At 35.5% G+C, this 20,981-nt stretch overlaps 1 protein-coding gene across 8 annotated transcripts in view; it reads right to left on the bottom strand.

Moving 5' to 3' along the window:
- Window positions 1-20,981, bottom strand: part of Ptpn4 (protein tyrosine phosphatase, non-receptor type 4) — a 221,200-nt gene that overhangs the window by 21,132 nt on the left and 179,087 nt on the right. For all 8 annotated transcript variants that reach the window (XM_004626351.1, XM_023709705.1, XM_023709700.1 and 5 more), the window contains 6 exons: window positions 18,300-18,383; window positions 18,159-18,215; window positions 5,777-5,933; window positions 2,451-2,617; window positions 1,231-1,321; window positions 1,018-1,079 (listed from right to left, as the gene is read on the bottom strand). In XM_004626351.1, the coding sequence (XP_004626408.1) occupies window positions 1,018-1,079; window positions 1,231-1,321; window positions 2,451-2,617; window positions 5,777-5,933; window positions 18,159-18,215; window positions 18,300-18,383 (618 nt within the window). The remainder of the gene's footprint in view (window positions 1-1,017; window positions 1,080-1,230; window positions 1,322-2,450; window positions 2,618-5,776; window positions 5,934-18,158; window positions 18,216-18,299; window positions 18,384-20,981) is intronic.

Below are 20,981 nucleotides of genomic sequence, written 5' to 3' on the forward strand. Positions count from 1 at the left end.
AAGTAGGTGCTTTAGACCACTGAGCCATCTCTCCAGCCCCTCTTTCAAGTATTTTCACAATTTCATTTTTTTCTTTAGAGACAGGTCTTGCTTTGTAGATAAAGCTGGACTTGAGCTCACTATATAGTTCAGCCTGGCCTCAAACTCTCTTGTCCTACCCTCCCAACTGCTGGGATTACTGGAGTGCTCCATGATGGCTGGCTCTACAATCACACTTTTTTTTTTCTTGGCAGAACTGGGTATTGAACTCGGGCCTTGCACTTGCCAGGGAAGCACTTATTCCACTGAGCCACCTCCCCAGGCCCCACAATTACACTTTTATATTTGTATTTTGAACAAAGTAAGCATGTAAAATATTTATAGATGAATGACATGGTACACAGATCGGCTTCAAAATAATTTGGATGTGGAGATACAGATGAAGTAAGACTGACTAGAAGACAATTACTGAAGCTGAACAATATCTGCGTGCGTGCGTGCGTGATATATATAAAGGTTCATTTTATATTTGGCTCTGAGTCTTGTACATTTAAAATTTTTTAATTTACAAGGTTAAGAAAAAACCCAGTGATCCTTCTGCCTACTGCCCAGTTTGGTGGTAGTGGTAGTGGGCCTCTCCCTAGAAAAGTTTAATGTACATAGCCTGTTTTACTTCCAACTAAAAGGCCACCTCTAGCATACACAAAGTTCTACTATTTTAGAGTGAACTATGGTGTTATGCTGTTCTCCCTTTATATCATATACTAATACCAAACAAGTTTCTTTAATATTACTTTGGTAATATTTTTCTATGAAGGTTAAATTTCTATTAAGGTCTTTAAATTTTCTATCAAGGTTAGGTTTTCCAAAAAATGGGCATTAGCCTCAAATTTTATTTATGCATTTATTTGGTCTCCTGGGATTACCAGTGTATGCCATCATGCCTGGCAATCTCAAAATTCATAGTAGTCTTTTCTTTCAAGTATCAAAGCATCATCATCATCATTATCATCATCATCATAATAATAATTCACTTACATTTATATAGTTTGCATTGATGTAGTCTTCATTTCCTTTTAAAATGACCCGTGTAGCATCATCTGAAAAAATTTCAAAGAAATAATGTATTTTTGTCTCTGAAGATGGGGACTGACCTAGGGTCCTGAAGTATACATTCTACAATCCCCAGCCTAGACACGTTATAATAATTTTTGTTAAAAAAATTAAATTTAACAGATAACAGATACTTACAAGGCGAAATGTCTCTGTATCTATTTTTGGAAATATTCTGAGGTAATTTGGCACAAGACATTGTCATTCCAGGCTTTTTCCGATATAGTTGCTTAAAAACAAAAGCATTAGTTGAGTAAGTCATTAAAAATTTGTTTTGGTTTTCAGAGCTGTTTGTATATTAACAGGAAACAGGTTATTCCTTTACTCCTTTTATGCAATGATGTATTAACACAGAGTACTGAAACAGAACTATAACCCTGAGTTCTGCAATTCTCATATGAATTATATACCATATTTTGAAAAATGGTAAAACAAATGTAAACAATTTTGTTTATACCAGAGGTACCTGCAGTTTTGAAGAACATCAGCTAAGAACTTTTTAAAAGAAAAATTGATATGTGCCCAAAATGTTTTATAATTGTAATCACTTATCTATAACAAACTTCAGAGCAACACATATTAACGACAACCATTTTGAAAAATACACTAAAGCCTTCTACTTTCATTAAACAAAACAAGTTCACAATTTCCAAATCAGCAGTTCAAAACCTATGATGGTTGGCTCACTAATTAAAATACCAGTTATAGCACTCAAGAAGCATTCTTGTCAGTCGGTCCTTCCTTTTTCCTCTCTTTTCTTTCCCAGCACTGGGGGATTGAACCTGGGGTCTCTGCAACGAACTACAGCCTCCGCCCTTTTTAATTTTGAGATAGGATCTAGCTAAATCAATATGCTGCCAGGTTGGGGAAACTTGCAAACTTTCTGCCTCAGTTTCTCAGGAGTGCTGGGATTACAAGGTTCACCATTACACTGGGCTACAATCTATTCTTCCAATACAGTGATCTGAAAATTTTCAAGAGCGCATTAACAAAAATTAAAGATTATGATAAGATGTAAACTTCAAATACAAAAGTTCTTTTCCTTTAAGAGCTTTAAAAAGTCAACAGTAGCCTATCCTAGTGTGCTACCTTCCATAAAAATAGCTACTTACAGAAAAAAATGTACTTTGATGATTTATTTCCTTATTTGTATTCAAAAATAGATGTCTATTTACATAACTATAACTAGTATTATGGCAATACCTTAAATAACTTTGGATTTTGTAACTCTGTCAAATATTTCTCAAGATACCATTTAAAATGTTTACAAATTATGATGGATAATAATTAGACAGTTAATAAGTCAAAAAGATAACTTGAAAATATGGGAAAATATTTTCCCATACAATATTACTTACATCAAACTGTGCCAGAACTGTTCCAGTAACAAGCCCCTCCGCTAGCTGGATCATCGATTCCCGCAAGGAATGGTCATCTTGATGGACACTATCCAGCGGTGCTTTCTCAGGAATGTACTGGAAGTCTGGCTCATTTTCTAGCTTTTCTTCCACTACATCATATACAGCTAAACAAAACAAAAAGACCCATAAATTTTAATGGAATTTATGATACGAATTTATCAGCTATGTCTTCTAGTTTATGTCAGTAAAATAATACATTTATGAGTAATAATACTGATATGGGTTTGGTGCCACTGTAAGGACCCAGAGTGGCTTTGGGATTGAAGGATTCTGATACACTGCAGGGGAACAACCTCTCTTGGTCATATGTCTAAATATGGCTGCAACTTGAAATGACATTTTAGAAGCATGTCTCATTAGATTTGCCTTTCATTTGTGTGTAGGACCAAGGGCCTAAATATAAATATAAATAGAAGTCTATACATTATATACCTAAATATAAGTTACAAATAAAATGAATACAGAGTTAAAAAAATGTGCTCGGGGCCAGGCAGACGGCTCAGTGGAATAAGTGCTTCCCCAGCAAGTACAAGGACCTGAGTTCAATCCCTGGTTCCGCCAAAAAAAAAAAAAAAAAAAAAAAACAACTAGGAGGCCATCAGATGGGAACTCTAGGCCAGAATTCATGATCACAAGGCACATAACCCTAAGCCCCAGGCCTATAGTCTACCCTACTTCTTTTCCTTTAATCAAATCTATTCTTTAGAGGTGATGCAGGTGAACAACCCAACCCACAAGTAAGCTTTTTCTACTCTCCTACTGCCTCTCAGCCACCTGGCTGGCCTAAAAACATACTATGCTGTCCACCCTTGCAAAAAGTGGACCACTAGAAAATGTCCCTGAAGGTTGTAGAAATAGGCTTAGAGCTATTAGAACGGAGAACTAAAGGCTGAAGAAATTGCTTTAGAAAAAGACAGGTGGTAGGTTAGAGTTTGACATGTCTACTTGGTCCTACAAAATCCGGCTCTATGGAAAAGTTACAACTGAAAAAAAAGACACAGTAGAGATGTCTAAAGGCCCTAATACCTTTACCTTCTTTTACCCTTGTGTTTGGTCTGGTTGCTTCTCAGATATAATGATGTTTTGAGAAAAATTAATTATTGGAATAAAGAATAAAAGACAAGAAAGTATGAATACGTATTTGCCTAAAAAGAAATGTGAAAGAATAAAAACATTTTTTTAAAAAATGAGAAAGGGATAAAGATCAGAAAAATAAAAGAATATTCTTAACAAATATAATTTTAAATTTTGGTTGTAAGTTGTTTTAAGTAAAAATAGGTATGACAGATCCACACTACAAATCAATGGAGATTCTGATTCAGATTTTAACAATAAAACAATATTAGAAAGCTCTTTTACAAGAGTTGAGAATACAGCTCAGTGGCAGAGCTCTTGCCATATGTGAGGCCCTAAGTTTAACCCACAACACCTCAAAAAGAAAATGTATATTCTCCAAGGAGTAGATGCTCAGTAGGTTCTTCTAATTCAAAGCATAAATGCGGCACTGTGAGACTGCAAAAAGACTATGCCTTTGTCATGACACAGACTTGTTCATGTAGCAGCTCCAATCTCTGAGCAGACAACTGACACATAAGCCAAAGTGTCTTCAACTCAAATGAGAATCTCTCTATCCTTTTGTCTGGTATGAAAGATTAAATGAGAACATACAAAGGGACTAAGACTATACAAGGCTTTTAACTCACTATTAACTATTGTTATTGATAGTTTCAAGGTCATCAGTGCCTATTATGAAGAGAAAATAGGATAAACATGAATATTTTCTTGATATAAAATTCAAGAAGCTTTATGTGATAGAAAAATGCCTAGTAATGACTGAATCACCTCAGTATCAAGTTCTTTGAAAAATCAAAATGGAACGTTATCATGAAATTCTTTTAATCTTCCTAGAAAGTCAATTATAGGCCATCATGTGAGAAAAATGTTACAGCTGATAAAAATAAAAATGCCAATTTTTATTATATTTTATATAATATACATAAAATATATTACTGGGGCTTGAACCCAAAGGTGCTTCAGGCTTTACTACTAAACTACATTCCCAGTATGCCTTATCTTAAAAAAATTTTAAAATATTATGTCACTGAACTGTCCAGGCTGGTCTCAAACTTGTAATCCTCTTGCCTCTACTTCCCAAGTAGCTGAGATGTGCCAGTGTGCCCAGCTTGTTTCTTATGAACCTTCTTGCACAATTCTGCAGAGTTTGGTATGATGAACAAATGTAGTTCTAACTACATTTTACTTTTCTGTGGTACGTACTCGATAAGTGGTAACATGGCATTAGCCAAGTATTACTGTGGCTAACAGTAAACTGGTCTGAAAAAACTATACAATTAGGTAATTACTAGCATATTGGATGTATTTTTTAAAAAGGAGACTGATAAAATGTTGAGGGAACTTGAAAATAAATAATTTCCTCTGAACACTGGCTGAAGACTTTAGAGAAAGGGGGGAGTGTTTGTAATATAATTTGTTATTGTTCAAAAACTGAAGAATTAAATTTATTGTTCATAGCACAAAATTAAGGAATTAGGAACAATGTGAGTGAAGGAAAAGACTTCCAGTTTTCCTTTTTAAAGACTTTCAGTTTAAATCATAGTTCAAGCTATCCAAAGTTGGAATGCATTGCTTCAGGATGCACTGAGTACTCTAGCAGAATCCTTTTGATCTTGCTGTAGAAGAAATTAATGCAAATGGCAAAGGAGTTAAAGCCTATGGTGTTTAATGTTTCTCCAAACCCAGGGCGTAGACATCATCTACTGAAAATACAGATTTAAAAAACACTATTTTAACTATAGATTTCTATGGTTTTCTACAAATAAAAACAAAATTGAAAACCTGTTCATTCATCCAGTAAGCATTTACTAAATACTTAATACTACTAAAGCATTTGAAAAGAGAGAGGAGGCCACTTTAGCTATGGTAGAATGAGCAGAGAAAGCTTTTCTGAAGATAGCACTGCAGTAGAGACTTGAATCAAGTAAGGACATAAGTCATAGAAAAATTAAGAAGTTTGTTGGGCAGGGGAAACATCAAGTATAAAGACCCTAAAGTGAATCTAATTGGAATATTTAAGAAACAGAAAGGAAACGAGTGTACAGTAGAAGAGAATGCGCAGAGCTGAGTGGGAGACAATGTTGTCAAAAATTCGGATTACATGTTTGACAAAGCACACTCTGGCTGCTGCGTCTAGTAAAACACCGTAATGTACATAACAAATATGGAGTGCTACATAAAGAACTTACCATTAGGTCGAACTAGAAGCACAAGTTCTCCAGAATGTCTCTCACAGCTAGCTTTGATGAAAAGGACAACTTGATCATGAGTATGTTCTGCAATGTCCCAACCGTTGATCAGTACAACTTGGTCCCCTTCATTCAATCGAGGGACACAGAGGTCAGCCTGTAATGAATTGCAGATAAGGTTTCAGATTTGTATGAAGCTTTCTGAAAGTAAAGGACAGGAATTTATTTTTATATACTGTATACCAGAACTAAAACTACAATAGAAAACCATCAGTGCATTCATTCACCTATTTAAAAAAGAAAGAGGGGTGGGGCAGATGGCTCAGTAGAATAAGCACTTCCCTGGCAAGCACAAGGGTCTGAGTTTAATCCCTAGTTCCTCAAAAACAAAATAAAATAAAAAAGAAAGAATCTAGGTTATTTCCTTCTAGATTTTTTCCTTCTTCAGTTAACATCTCCTGATGAGATGTTACTTAGAGACCCGAGTAACACTGATGGTTTCAAGGTGCATACATATAGGTAGCCCTAAGTCTGTATTGCTTACATATGCACAAAGTTTAGGCACTGTGGTTTAAGTAGCACAAGTCCTAATGACATAGTACAAATTTTAATTATCATGATAATAAACTGTGACTGCACAAAGTACAAATTTTGATATGTTTTTTTCTGAGGCCTTACCTAAAAATAATCAAGTCTTAAAATTAGAGATCAAAAAAGCCAGCCTCAATCAGCCTATCCTTCCTTGTCTTTCCTGCCTCACGGAGCAGCCACTGAGCAAGAGAACAATATAGGAAAAAAAAAAATAAGACTAAGCAGAATTAGAGAAAAAATACATGACCAAAGGAAGGTTGACACTATTGCTCTGAGAGACGAGATAAGCAAACTACTGGAATTTTTTTTATACCACAGAAAAGTTCAGGAAGTATATCCAAACGTATAATGGATCATGATAAATTTGTCAAGGCAAGGAAAGATATTCACTCTGTACTGTTTTATAAACAGGAGGCAAAACCATTCAAACTACTGGTAACACGTTTCTTTTCTTTTTTTTTTTTTTCCATTTATGTATTTGGTACAGAGTCTCACTATGCAGATCAGACTTGTAGTGTTCCTCCTTTCCAGCACTGGGATTACAGGTGTGTGTCACCATCCCTGGACTTGGTGACCCACTCAGCACACTCTAGGGGTGGGGCAGGCACAGCATGAGGGACTGGGAATCGAACCCTAGTCCCGGGGCCTGCCAAAGTAGGAGCTTAGTCCACTGAGCTATATTGCCAGCACTGGTCACAAGTTTTTTTCTTTTTTTTTTTCCCTGTGGTATCAGGGATCGAACTCGGGACTTTGCGTTTGCCAGGCAGATGCTTATGACGCTGAGACATATCACTGGCCCCCTGGTGACAAGTTTTCAAAAAGCAATCAAACATTATTTCTCAGTGTTTCTGGTGTTCTGAGTTACAGGATAATAAATGTTTCACTATTTTTTTTTATTTCTTTAGATCTTTTTAATAGAGATTTTAAGGCTTAGATAAAATTTAAAAATTGTGAGAACTATATTTTGAATTGATAATTAAGATCACTACATAACTCTTGCACGATCATTCTTATGATCTTGCACCAATATGTAAACTGAGGGCTATCTATAATTAATGCAAAACAAATCACTAAAGTAAAAAAAAAAATAATGGGAATAGAAATATGGTCAATGTGTTTTAGGAAGACAGTAATGAAATGTATGAGACTCAAGTATGAAGGATGACAGGCCTGACAGAGAAAGACACGGTTTGTCCTATGACAAAAGCATGAAGAAACAAAAGCACGACTACTCCAATGTGCTATAGATACAGATTCCATAAATCAAACAGGTAAAGTCATTAGTAGAAAAAGTACTGTCCTTTATTGCTTGTAAAATATGTGAACTTAGAAACCTGAAACTCTCAAAATGAGAGATACTTGTCCTGATTATTGTATAGAGCTGTAAAAATTAAAATGAGATAATTCAAGGCTTTAATATCTGAAAAAGTTACAATTTAAGGTTATGCTTATTTTCATTGGTTGTTTCTCTTCTTCTGTAGTATTGTAGATGACAGATATTAATAAAATTCCTTCTATCCATGAACAATGTGCTACTTCTTTGTACCTATTTACATGTAAGGTTTTAAATGAATGTCTTTGGGGTACCTGAAGGGAGGCAGAGTGGGAGCTAATGGGAGAAATGTAATAGGTTGTTGCAGAAAGATGCATCCTTTCACATTACTTCACGAATACTATTGTTGGTAGAAAAGAAGAGGTGGACTGTGTGTTGGAGAGGATGGCTATGAGTGTCACTTACTGTACCCATTACCAGTGAAAGAAATTCTTTTAAACTTAATCTGCCTTTTATTAGATGCTTCTATTTGAGCTTCATTTTTGCTGGAAAGCCCAGATTGATTACAGATGAAGATTAATTTTGTTGGAACAATAGTCATCAGGAAAAAGATTATCAGACAGAAAAAAACCATAATTTTAATTGGAAATTACTCATTCCAGATATACACTATAAAATATCAAAATACTTGAAAACCCATTTCACAAATGACATAAAAATATGATTTGTAATTAAAGACAGCCCTGATCTCTAAATTAATAAATACTATAAAAATGATAAAGTCCTACTGTTCTGTTAGCCAATGTGAGAACATGCTTCATAATTACAAAAATTTATTTACTTAAAGAGAACCTGTGAGTATATTTACAGAATGTTCCCTAAATATCCTTGACCTAACTGGAAAATATCATTGCTTAAATGAAAATATCCACTGTTCAGAAAGAATAATACTGCTTTTATATAAATTTACTTACTGCTATCCTTTCCACACAAATAAAAAAGTATCTTTTCTAATTATAAAAGCAATACATGTTCACTGTCATGATTCAGTCAAAGGGGAATACAGAAGTAAAAAAACAGCAGTAAAATAATTTCATTATCAAAAAAATTTCATTATCTAGGAGAAACTGTTAATATTTTTAACATATTTTTACATATCCTTATATGCACACATTTTAAAACTAAAAAAAAAAAACCTGTTTCATGTGATACATGTAGATTACAACAAGTATTGCCAAATAATATTTTGTGGCATATTTCTGTATTTGTGTAGAACTACAAAATCATCTCAAAAGCAAGGCATAATTTTGCCAATTCTGATGGTTCACAATTAGATTTTATTCAACTTCACATTATAATGAACACTCTTGTATAAGTATTATGGTTTTTTAGTTCAAAAGTATTTTACTAGGAACAATTCCTAAAAGTGGAGTTAATCTGATGAAAAGTTAACTGATGTTTTTAAAAGAGAGAACCAATAAAAATCACAGAATTTTATAACAATGATAGGAAACTGACAATGATTATTATATTGCATATTGTTAACTTCAAAGTAGTTGCTCAGACTACCAGATACAGGAATGCAAAATTGATTAAACATTGCAAGTGCTGTTCCTTTCCATGAACAAATACAAATTAGAAATATAATTACCTTAGCTATCTTAGGTATATATCCTTATCTTTTTCTCCTGTCCTTTTTTCAATTTGCCTCCCTTCCAGTTTTTCTTCCCTTTTCAGTAGTTTCTTCCCCTTTCACTTTATTATACCTTTTTGATCTTATTTGCTCTTTCAATTTGTTATATTAGGGAGACAATATGATGTTTACACAAGTGAGGCTTGTTGATTGCACTTAAGAGTAGAGTCTCTAATTGTATCCATTTGCTTAAAAATGGATAGCTTTTTGAGGAATCTCCACTGATTTTCATAGCGGTTGTACTTGTCTACACTTCCCATGAGGAGAAGTGTTCTTTTTTCCCCAAAGCCCCATCATTATTTGTTATTGACTGATTTCTTCTTTTTTTAATTCTCTGAGCTGACCCTCAGCCTACATGGCTCCTGCCTCATCATCCCACAGAGTGGGATCGCACGCGCATGCCACCACACAGGCTTACTTTCCAAGTTTTAGACAGTTGATATTCACTGGGTTTATTATCAGAACAGAAAAGAACCAAACAAAAGACTCCTGTAAGCTCCAAGAACTAAACTGAAAAAAGTATATAGTAACTCAATAATAGCACCAGAGTAAGTACGGTCAAGCACTACGGCCAAGCATCACCTGGAGCCTAAGGCCGTGTCTTCCCATCACATCCAGTGGGCTCACTTATGGGGTGGGGGTGTCACAGAATTGAAGTGAGTATAATCTCTGTAACTGGATTATCCGTTCTTACCAATAATACAATTTGTCCTTTTAGAAAATAAATAGATTTTATTATTTTTACAAAAAAATATTTGCATTTATTTTATGATTAATCTATTCTTGTGCCGTAAGTTTTTGTTGCTTCTGGAATATCTTTTTCTTCTGTGCAACTTCCTCCTCTGATTTAGGAACAATTTGTTCCTCTTTTGTAAATATCATCTCAATATGGTAGGGGGAGCTCATGTATAGATTAATCCAGCCATGAGCTCTATAAGTAAGGTGGCATATCTTGGGTGCTTTGTTCACCTGGATATGTTCAATAACCAGAGAATCTACATCTAAGCCCTTAAGTTCAGCATTACACTCTGCATTTTTAAGCACGTGCAGCAAAAATTCAGCACTCCTTTTGGGCCACCAACCCTGTGTCCAGCACCACTGCTTGGCCTGGGCACACTTACCAACTCCACCACTGTAACGCCAGAATGGCACACACTGCTTCTATAATGTGACATCCTTCAGATACCTGGTGGCCTTTTGGATATGCATACCCTTGATGATCTCGATTCACATGATTTTGTGGTGTTTTCTGGGTCGAGAGAGTAGCAAACCATTTTCACAGGTCACCTCAGGCTGCTCACAGGAATAGGAAGAGTGATGGCTTCTCATTTGGCTGATTTCTTGATGGTAGCCATTTTTTTTTCTGAGGTGATGGAATCTCAGTGTTGTTTTAAAATGTATTTCTTGAATAATCAATGATGTTGAACATTTTTCATAAATTTTTTGCCATTTGTTCTTCTTTATCTGAGAAATGTGTGTTCGTCTCAGATGTCAATTTTTGGACTAGGTCTTGAATTTATGGGGCCTGTTTTTTTTTTTAATTCTTCATATACTCTAGACAGATGTCCTTTGTCTGAGGGTTAATTAGAAAAATATTTTCCCCACTCTGTGGGTTTTCTTTTCACTCTCTTAGTGATCTTTCTTTCCTTATTTATTTTCTTACTCAGCATCAACCTCAGGATCTTGCACTTGCCAGGCAGGCACTTATGCCACTGAGCTATCTCACCGGCCACTGGTGATATCTTTTGATATGTAAAAACTTTTTAGTAAGATGAGATCCACTTGCTGATTATTTGAAGTATTTCCTGTGCAATTTTTTTCTTTAACTCTCTGCATGTCTTCAAGATTTCTACCTACTTTCTCTTCCAGTAGACTTACTGTTTGTTTTAATATTTAGATCTCTGATCCATTTTGACTTTAGTTTGGTGCATGGTGATAGAGATGAGCCTAGTTTTAGTTTCCAGCATATGCAAAGCCAGTTTGTTCAGTACTTTTTTTTTTGGCAGAACTGGGGATTGAATTCAGGCCCTTGTGCTCACCAGGCAAGCTTATTCTACTGAGCCATTTCCCCAGCCCCTTTGGTACCATTTATTAAAGAGGCTATCTTACTGCCAGTGAATATGTTTGGCCTTTTGTCAAAGATAAGGTAGCTCGATGTGTTTGTAGTTGTGTCTGCATCTTCTAATCTATTCTACTGATCCTCATGTCTGTTTTTTGGCCATTACCATGCTGATTTTATCACAGCAGCTTTGTACTATAATTTCAAGTCAGGGACTGTGATGCCTCCTACTTTACTCTTGCTGGTCAGGATTGTCTTTGCTACTTTAAGTTCCAAACAAATTATAGGAATGTTTTCTCTAGATCTGTGACATATTAATTATATTTTGGTCAGGACTGCATTAAGTCTGTATAACGGTTTTGGGAATTTGGTTATTTTTACAATGTTGGTTCTTCCTACCCAGGAATAAGGAGTATCTTTCCATTTTTCTGAAATCCTCTTCGATCTCTTTTGCAGAGTATCATAACTTTCAGTGTGTACATCTTTACTTCCTTTGTTGCATTGATTCCTAAGTATTTCATTTTTTTGGATGCTATTGTGAAGGTTGTGGTTTCCCTAATTTTCGTTTTTCTTTGTATACAAGAATGGCATTGATTTTTGTGTGTTGACTTTGTATCTATCTATGCTACTGAATTCAGTTATTAAATTTAGAAGTCTTTTGGTGGAGTTTTTGGGTCTTCCATATATAGTATCACGACATCTCCAAATGATAGCTTATTCCTTTTACTTCTCTCATCTAATTGCTCTGCCCAATGTTTCCAGAACTTTATTGAATAGGAATGGTGAACATCCACTCCTAGTGGACAGCCTTGTCTTGTTCCTAATTTTAGATTGAAAGCTTTCAGTTTTTGACCATTTAATATGATATTGGAAATTTAGGTAAAGATCAATTATTCTGATTTTATGTAGCTTTTTTTAAAATCATGAATGCGTGTTGGACTTTGTCAAAGACTTTTCTGCACCTATTGAGATGATCATTTGATTTTTTCCTTTGGCTCTATTAATATGGTGTACTACATCTATTAATTTGCCTATAATGAGTCATCCCTGCATCCCTGGGATGAATCCCACTTGGTGATGGTGTATAATCTTGAAGGTTTGCTGCATTCTATTTCCTAGTATTTTATTGAAGATTTTTGCATCTGTGTGGAATAGCGAGATTAGCCTCTAGTTTTTTTTGGTTGGACCTTCAGTGGTTTTGGTATCAGGGTAATACTTGCCTCTAGCAATGAATTAGAAAAAATTGCATTCAATTTCATTGTAGAGTTTAGAGTACCGGCATTAAATCTTTGTAAAATTTTTGTAGAATTCAGCTGTGAATCTTTTAGGAACTGGCCTTTTCTTTGTTGGTAAGTTTATAATTATATTTTCAATTTCATTAACTGATACTGGGTTATCCAGAATTTTTTTTATATTTTGGTAATTCATAGGTATGTAGGAATGTGTCCATTTTTTCTGTTTTCCATCCTATGTGAGTAAAGATTTTCAAAGTAGGTACTGATTATCTTCTGAATTTCTAGAGGATCTGTAGTGACTTCACCCTTTTTATTCCTTTTTGCATGAATTTGAGTTTTTCTTTCCTTCTTTTGATAAGGTTGGCTAGGAGTTTATCAACTTTACTCTTTCAAAGAAGCAACTCTTCATTAATTCTTTGTATTTTTTTTTCAGGTCAATTGCATTAATTTCTGCTCTGATTTTTGTAATTTCCTCATTTACTGGGGCTTTTGACTTGACTCATTCTTTTTGTAGAAGCTTTAGGTATATCACTTGGATATTTGCTCTTATTGTGTTTTCATGATGTGAAAATTCACTGCTGTAAATCTCCCTTGAAGGACTGCTTTCATCGTGCCCCACAGATTCTGGTACATTGTGTTTGCATTTTCCTCTACATATGGTTTAATTTCACCTGTAACCCCTTGGTTGCTCATTAGGGAGTTAATTTCCAAGGGCTTATGGGGTTTCTGAGGTTTTTGTCACCACTTTCCAATTTCATTACACTATGGTCGAATAATATGCATGGGATAATTTCACTTCCTTTGCATTTACTTAAGCATGTCCTATGGTCTAGTATGTGGTGTATTTTAAAGCATATCCTGTGTGCAGCTGAGAAGAATATGTATTCTGATGTTGCTAAGTAGAACATCTACCAAGCCCATTTGTTTACAAGTTTGGTTCTGTTATTTGTTGATTTTTTGCTAGTTGATCTCTTTGTGACCATGCAGTAGTAAGGTCTCCCATTACATGTTTTATTAGTTATTTGATTTTTCACATCTACTAATTTGTCTTCTATAATTGGGTGCTTCTGTATTTGTTGCATACAAACTTATACTGTTTTTTCCTTCTCTTGAAGTTTTCTCCTAACAAGTATGTAGTTTTTCATTTATTTGCATACTACATCTTTCTTTTATGGTCTTTTTGAGGGACAGGGTCTTGCTATACAGTTCAGGCTGGCCTTTGGCTCACTTTGCAGCCCAGAATGGTCTCACACTTACAATGATCCTCCTGCCTCAGCTTCCCAAGTGCTTGGATTACAGGTCTGTGTCACCACGCCTGGCTCTAACAAATATATAGTGACTTATTTATCTTGCCAGATCACTGTTAAAGTTCATATTGGTCTTAGTTTCTTTTTACTCATTGCTGGGACAAATGCCCGACACTCAAAATGAAGGAAGGAAAGGTTTATTTAGCTCACAGTTACTGGAGGGTTCAGTCCATATTCCGCTGGCTCCAAGGCAAATGACAGCAGTTCATGCGGCAGAAAACAATGAAGAGCAGAGGAGCAGCAGTAGCTGCGGCATCCATCAAGCCTCTCTCTTCCTTTTACACTGACTGCGAAGACCAGGGCTCCACAATGAAGATCAGAGCTCCTCCAAAGTGGCGCGGCTGCCAAGATCAAGCTCCTCCAAAGACTGGGACTTCTCCACCGAAGTGGGGCAGGGCAGCAGGAAACCAGGCAGGGGGCAGGAAACCTTTCTCAATTCCTGGGCCCTGCCCACCTGCAGGGCTAGGCCCCCACGCGGACAACTGCTGGAGCTGATTCAGTCAAGTTGACACAATGTACCAACTAACACAATATTGTTGCAAGCAGAATAACTACCCCTACTTTTTTTCTGGGATCCTGTCATGTGGAGTATTGTTTTCTGTCCTTTGACTTTCAGTCCATGAATTTCTTTATGAGTTAAATATATTTCTTGTATACACAAGATTCTTGAAAATGTGTTTCTTGCACATTTTTGGATCTTGTTTCTTGATCCACTATCCCTGCTTTTTTAATTGGTGAATTGAGGCAATATACATTGATGGTTATATCTGATATGTATTGGCTTATCCTTGCCATGTTATTTACCTGCTAATGGTTCCATACTGTTTCCCTCTGTTTAATTGCTTGACTGGCTTGCTAGTTTTGTTGCTGCTGCTGTTGTTGACCTTGGAATTGTGGTCATTTTTATCACTTTCTAGAACATCTTTCAGTACTCTGTATGGCTTGGTGGTCATGAATTTCTTTAGTTGTCCTTTGTTGTGGAAATACCTTATTTCTCCATTAATTCTGAAAGATAGTTTTGCAGGGCACATCAATCTGGGTTAACAGTCATTCTGTTTCATGACTTGAAATACTTCATTCCAAGCTCTTGGTGAATTGATGGTGTTGAAAAGTCTGCCATAATTCTGATAAGCTTTCCTTTATAGATGATCTGATTCTTTCCTCTAACAGCTTTTAATATTCTGTTCTTATGCTGAATTCCTGGGATCATGATTATTATATGTCTATGTATAGATTTATTAAGGTTAAGGCTAAATGGAGTTTTGTATGCCTCACTTAACTGTATATCAGATTCTTTTCCCATGCTTGGAAAATTTTCATTACTTTTTTTTTTTTTTAATGTATTTAGTATAGGGTCTTCAGAGACTATAAGGTCTCACTACCTAGATCAGACTCATAGTGACCAGCCTCCCAAGAGCTGGGATTATAGGCATGCACTGGTACGGCATGCGGCAGATCAAACCCCAGGTGCTGCACTCTGCCTAAGCAGGCTTTAGTCCACTGAGCTATCCGGCCAGCCCTCTGCTATTACTTGTGAAAATAGTCTTTTTATGTTATTTATGTTGTCTCCTGCTTTTTTTGTCACCACTTATCAGTCTTATACTGTTCTTTTTAGTACCATCTTGCAGCTGTTTCATTATTATTTCCTGATTCCTTGTTATGTTCAAGAGATCTTTCCTTTCATGGTCATTACCTGCAACGTTGTCTTCAAGGTCTGAAAGTCTATCTTCAATTTCATTCAGGCAGTTTTGCCAGCTTTCAATGGAATTCTTAATTTCCTAGATATCTCTTTGGATCTGTTTCTCATTGTTTCCTATATTTTCATTTAAGGTTTTTATCATTTATACGTTTAAAAAAAAAATCAGTGTCTTCTTTAGATATGCACAGGAATTCTTCCATTATCGTTGTCGTTTCTTTTTTACTAAGAGACTATTTCTGATTTGATTTCCTCTACCACCTGCTGAAGTTGTTTCTTTACTTTCACTGCCATCATTTCAGGTATGTGACTTTTGATTTCTATGTTGATGTCTCCTGAACTTCTTGTGGGTGGGGTGGAGGTCCAAGATTACATTTAACTCCTTTGTATTAACATTTTCTGTGTGAAAAAGAATTTTTTTTTTTTTTCTGAGATAATCCTTGTGAGTTTTGTTAGTAGGCAGCTGTATCACTAGTGAATGATATACTCACTAGTGATTAATATTTATAGTCCAGGGGGCCTGCCCAGTACCTCAGTTGTTTAAGTGCCTGCTTAAGCAAAGCCCTCAAGCTCAAGCTTCTTTGGTTCGAACCCAGACAGTCACTGAAAACCAGAAATGCCCTAAAGGCATTTTGAGCCTCTAAAAAAAAAAAAAAAGAAAAAAAAATATTTATAGTCCAAATTATAAGGTTTTGTTACTCTGATTACTAAGATGAGAACATAAATATGTGGAGGTTATCTGTGGATAACCTGCCACTGAGGACTAAAGATTAGTGATAGGTAGCTGAGCAATTTCTGTTTTGTGGGGATTTAGTACTGACAATCTGGTTTGAGTCTGTGTACGTGTGTTGTTTGTGCTACAAGGACTTGTGCTGAAGCTACTACTAGCATACTGATTTAATTTTTTGGTTTTTTTGGCGGAACTGGGGATTGAACTCATGTCCTTGCGCTTGCCAGCCAAGCGCTTATTCTACTGAGCCATCTCCCTGGCCCTAGCATACTGATTTTAAAGAAACTTTTCTTTTTTCGTTTATATACTTGTTATAGGGTCTCACTATGCAGCTCAGACTCAGTGATCCTCCTGTTTTTAGCCTCCCCAGTGCTGGGATTGCAAGCGTGTGCCACCATGCCCGGACTTGGTGAACTGTTCAGCATGGCTGGTGGCAGGGCTGGTGCTGCATGTAGGCTGGGGACTGAACCTTGGTCCCGGCACTTGATGAAGCAGGTGCTTAGTCTGCTGAACTATCTTGCTGAACCTAGTGTAATGATTTTATTTAGACTATGTTTATCTCAAGTAACTTGAAGGATAAATTGATTCAAGGTACAAATTAGTTTTCTCTGAAAGAAAAGACCAGAAGGGGGGGAAAAAAAAAAGACCAGAAGAATTGCATAAAAAGAAAAGAGATGAAAATCAGATAGTCTTAAATGATTTTTAAAGTTTCTTACTAAGGTTTGAATGCATTCCTATTCTTGTGACAGCTCCATGACTCTCAGATAAATTCTGTGTTTATGATTATGACAGGTTATTCCTTGAGTACTTGCCAACAAAGTCCTTAAAAACTAGAGCCAAAATACACATTATCGGGGCCGGGGAGATGGCTCAGTAGAATAAGTGCTTCCCTGTCAAGCGCAAGGATCTCAGTTCAATCTCGGTTCCACAAAAACAACAACAACAACAACAACAACAAAAAAAAAACCCACATTATCTTGATGTCCTTGATAAATCCTGATATGGTTTTTAAATCAACTATGAGGTTGCTGCAAAGTAACACAAGAAATAGTTGGGATCTTTCTCTCAGATTGCTGGTTAATGCCTTCACAGGATGGAGAGATAGTTAAAAGGGCTTTAGAGCTTCTCAGGTAAGAACAGAATAACATAAATGGAAATCTGAAAGCAATATTGCTTTACTAAATAAACAGCAATATAAATGGTGCATCTGTAGTCCATTAAGAAGGATTTTCTTTTGCGGAGGGCTGGCTCAGGATGCCTTAAGGGCAGGTCTGGTAAGGCATGAGGATCTGGGGATCTGTAGTCCATTAAGAAATTGTCCTGTGATGAATAGAAAATTCATGACTATTGAAGCTGAAAGACAACTAAGAGGACTTATCAGAATAGTTCCAGGGGTACATATGCTTTTCTCTCTTTAACCACCATGGAAAGTTGTACTGAGCCATACCCCCTTCTATTTTTTAAATTTGGAGATAGGCCTCAAACTCACAGCAATCACCTTCTCTCAGCATCCTGAGTGGTGGGAATACAGGCATGCATGAACGTAGGTCTGGCTCATTTTGTTGTTTAAAGAGGTTGTTTAGACAGAACTTTTACACTTTGGAAACACTGAAACTCATAAATAGCTTCTGTAAAAGAACAAATAAAAAACTAATTTCTCAGCAATTTAAGAGATCCAGACAGCAAAATATTAGATTTAAAAAATGATTAAAATTCTTCCTTTATTTAAACTAAAAAATGACAAAATAACTACATATTCTTAAAAACTGAATCTAGTTATAAAAAGTAAAGAACTCACAGGTGTTCCTGGTGCTACCCGGGATACAATTACAGGCATCTTCTGATCATATCCTCCCTTGATAAGAGAGTAAATTCAATATTAAATATTAGTAAGACATTTTAATGTGAAAAACTCAGTAAAAGATAAATTCCAGCTTACCTTTACATTGAATCCAAATCTTCCATTTTCATCAGGTTTCATTCTGATTAGAACAAGATTATCTTGTGGAACACCACCATTAGGCTTAAAAAGACAAAAATAAATTTCTTCATTTGCAATCTATCTTTGAGAAATACATGAATATGCTTTCTGTATATTTGTGTTATCTCTACAATATGTAAAGAACCATAATTATATTTGCATTATTGATTTTGGATAATACATTTTTTACTAATAATTGAGATATATATTTTCCATGCTCTATTGCCTTTATTTTGCCAAAAACATTAGCAAATAAAAAGCTTTTTCTGTCTCTATTTCCTCTCATCTTATTCCACCATTCAGATTTTCATCCTTACCACTCTACCATAACTGTTAATTAAGTACACCAAAGATTTTCACATTATTAAATCCAGTGAACTTCAAGATTCTCATCTTCCATGACTTAACTGTAGTCTCTGACAAAGTCACTTTCTTAAGACTACCAGTTGCCTATAGCTTCTTCTACCTTTCTAGGTGCATCAGCATAGTCTCCTTTACTATTTTTTTATTTTTTCAATGTCTTTTATGTTTACAACATGGAGGGCTAAAGATTCCAATAAAACCTTTCAGTTAAACACCTACATACACTTTCTTGGTGATTTCTGTTTTATGTTTTTTAGTATCTATTTGAGATATGTTACTTCCTACCTCACTCAAGGTTAAAAAGTATAAGGCAAGGTTTTTATGATGTAGCCTACTTCCTCATTTGCTCTTTTGCTACTAGCCACACTGTCCATTGGTACTACTTGATTATAGCCATCATAATCCTGTAACTATGGTTTTAATGTGTTTCCCAAAAGTTCACATTTGACACTGAATCCCAAATATATAGATTAATGGTACTTGGGTGGTATGACCACTGGACAAAAAATGGGACTGAAAAGATTTTGAATGTGGGGACCCAACATCAGTAGCTTTATAAGAAAAAAAATAACTGGAGCCAGGTATGGTATACATGCCTGTAATCCCACTACTCAGGAAGCTGAGGCAGGAGGATTGCTGTGAGTCCAAGGCCAATGTGGGCTACACAGTCAGCTCAGGACCAGTCTGAACTACATAGCGAGAACCTATCTCAAAAACTAAAACTAACCTAAATTAAACTAAAATAAAAAGTCGAAGTTAGCATGCTTGCTGTACTTTGTCATGTGATACAGATATCATGATACAGCAGAAAGGCCTCTATCTGAGCTAGGACCATGTTATAAGGGCTTCTCAGCCTATAGAATCATGAACTAAATAAGCCTCTATTTTTAATAAATTACCCAATCTGTGGTATTGTTATAATAATAGAAAACACATTAAGACACCTTCTTTGTACCTATTTCCTTAGTTCTCTTGTCTTTACCCCCAAGGTATTTATATGGCAAATCACTAAATTCATTCCTTGTCCACACAATCTACAAGTATAATATAACTGAAATTCTCTAATTCCTGCTTTATGTATACTATGTAATACTGTTATATATTTATTTAACTTATTTACTGTTTTTCCTCAGAATGTAAGTTCTTTAAAAACCAAATTGCATGGAAAATACTCCAAAGAATCAACAACTGGGATCTCATCCTTTTGAAAAGTTTCCGCACATCAAAAGAAATCACCCACAGAATGAAAGGAAAACCTGCAAATTGGGAAAAAATTTTAGCCAACTGTTCCTCAGACAAAGGATTTCTATCTAGAACATATGAACAACAACAACCAAAAAACCCAAAATTCAAAGACCCATTCAAAACATGGGCATCTGAGAAGAATCCACACTTCTCAGATGAAGAAATACTTGATCATTTGAGAAATGCAATTTAAAACAACACTGAGATTCCATTTCATATCTGAAAAAAAGGCTGTAGTCAAGAAGTCAACCAGTAACAAATGCTGGTGGAACTGTGGGAAAAAAAGGAACATTTCTCCAATGTTGGTATGAGTGCAGACAGGTACAACCATTATGGAAAACAATGTAGAGATTCCTCATAAAAATACATTAGAGGTCCTATTTAACCCAGCTATTCCCCTCCTAGGTATTTCTCCAGAAGAACTGAAACATCATACCAGAGCAATATATATGCATCCATGTTTATAGCAGAACAATTTGTCACAGCTAAATTCTGGAAAAGACTCAAATGCCCATCAACTGAGGAACGGATAAAAAACATGTGGTCTTTCCATACAATGGAATATTACTCAGCTATGAAGAAAAACTCTAGGCATTTATAGGTAAATGGTTGCAACTACAAACCATAAAGAAATAAATAAGATTTTTATGTGTAAACATCATATTGTCTCCCTAGTGTAAGAGCCTGAAAGAATACATAAAATTTGAAAGGTATAATAGATATAGCGAAAAGGAAAGAAACAGTTCAAAAGGAATGTACAACTTGGATGAGGGAAAAGAGACAAGAAAGGAAGTGAAAATTCAATATACATGTATATACACAAGACAGCTTAGATAACTACTGCTGATCTTTGCTTGTCTACTGAAAGAAGCAGTTAATGCTTCCATTTTTCTCTCCTTTTAAACATATATATACACATACACACATATGTATATATACTTTTTTAAAACCAATTTTGCATGCTTATATCTGGTAATCTGAACAACTAATTTGAAGAAAACAACATGTAATATAACAACTATTGTTGAATTC

Source organism: Octodon degus, unplaced genomic scaffold (assembly GCF_000260255.1).
Source record: "Octodon degus isolate 3935 unplaced genomic scaffold, OctDeg1.0 scaffold00014, whole genome shotgun sequence".
NCBI classification, from domain to species: domain Eukaryota; kingdom Metazoa; phylum Chordata; class Mammalia; order Rodentia; family Octodontidae; genus Octodon; species Octodon degus.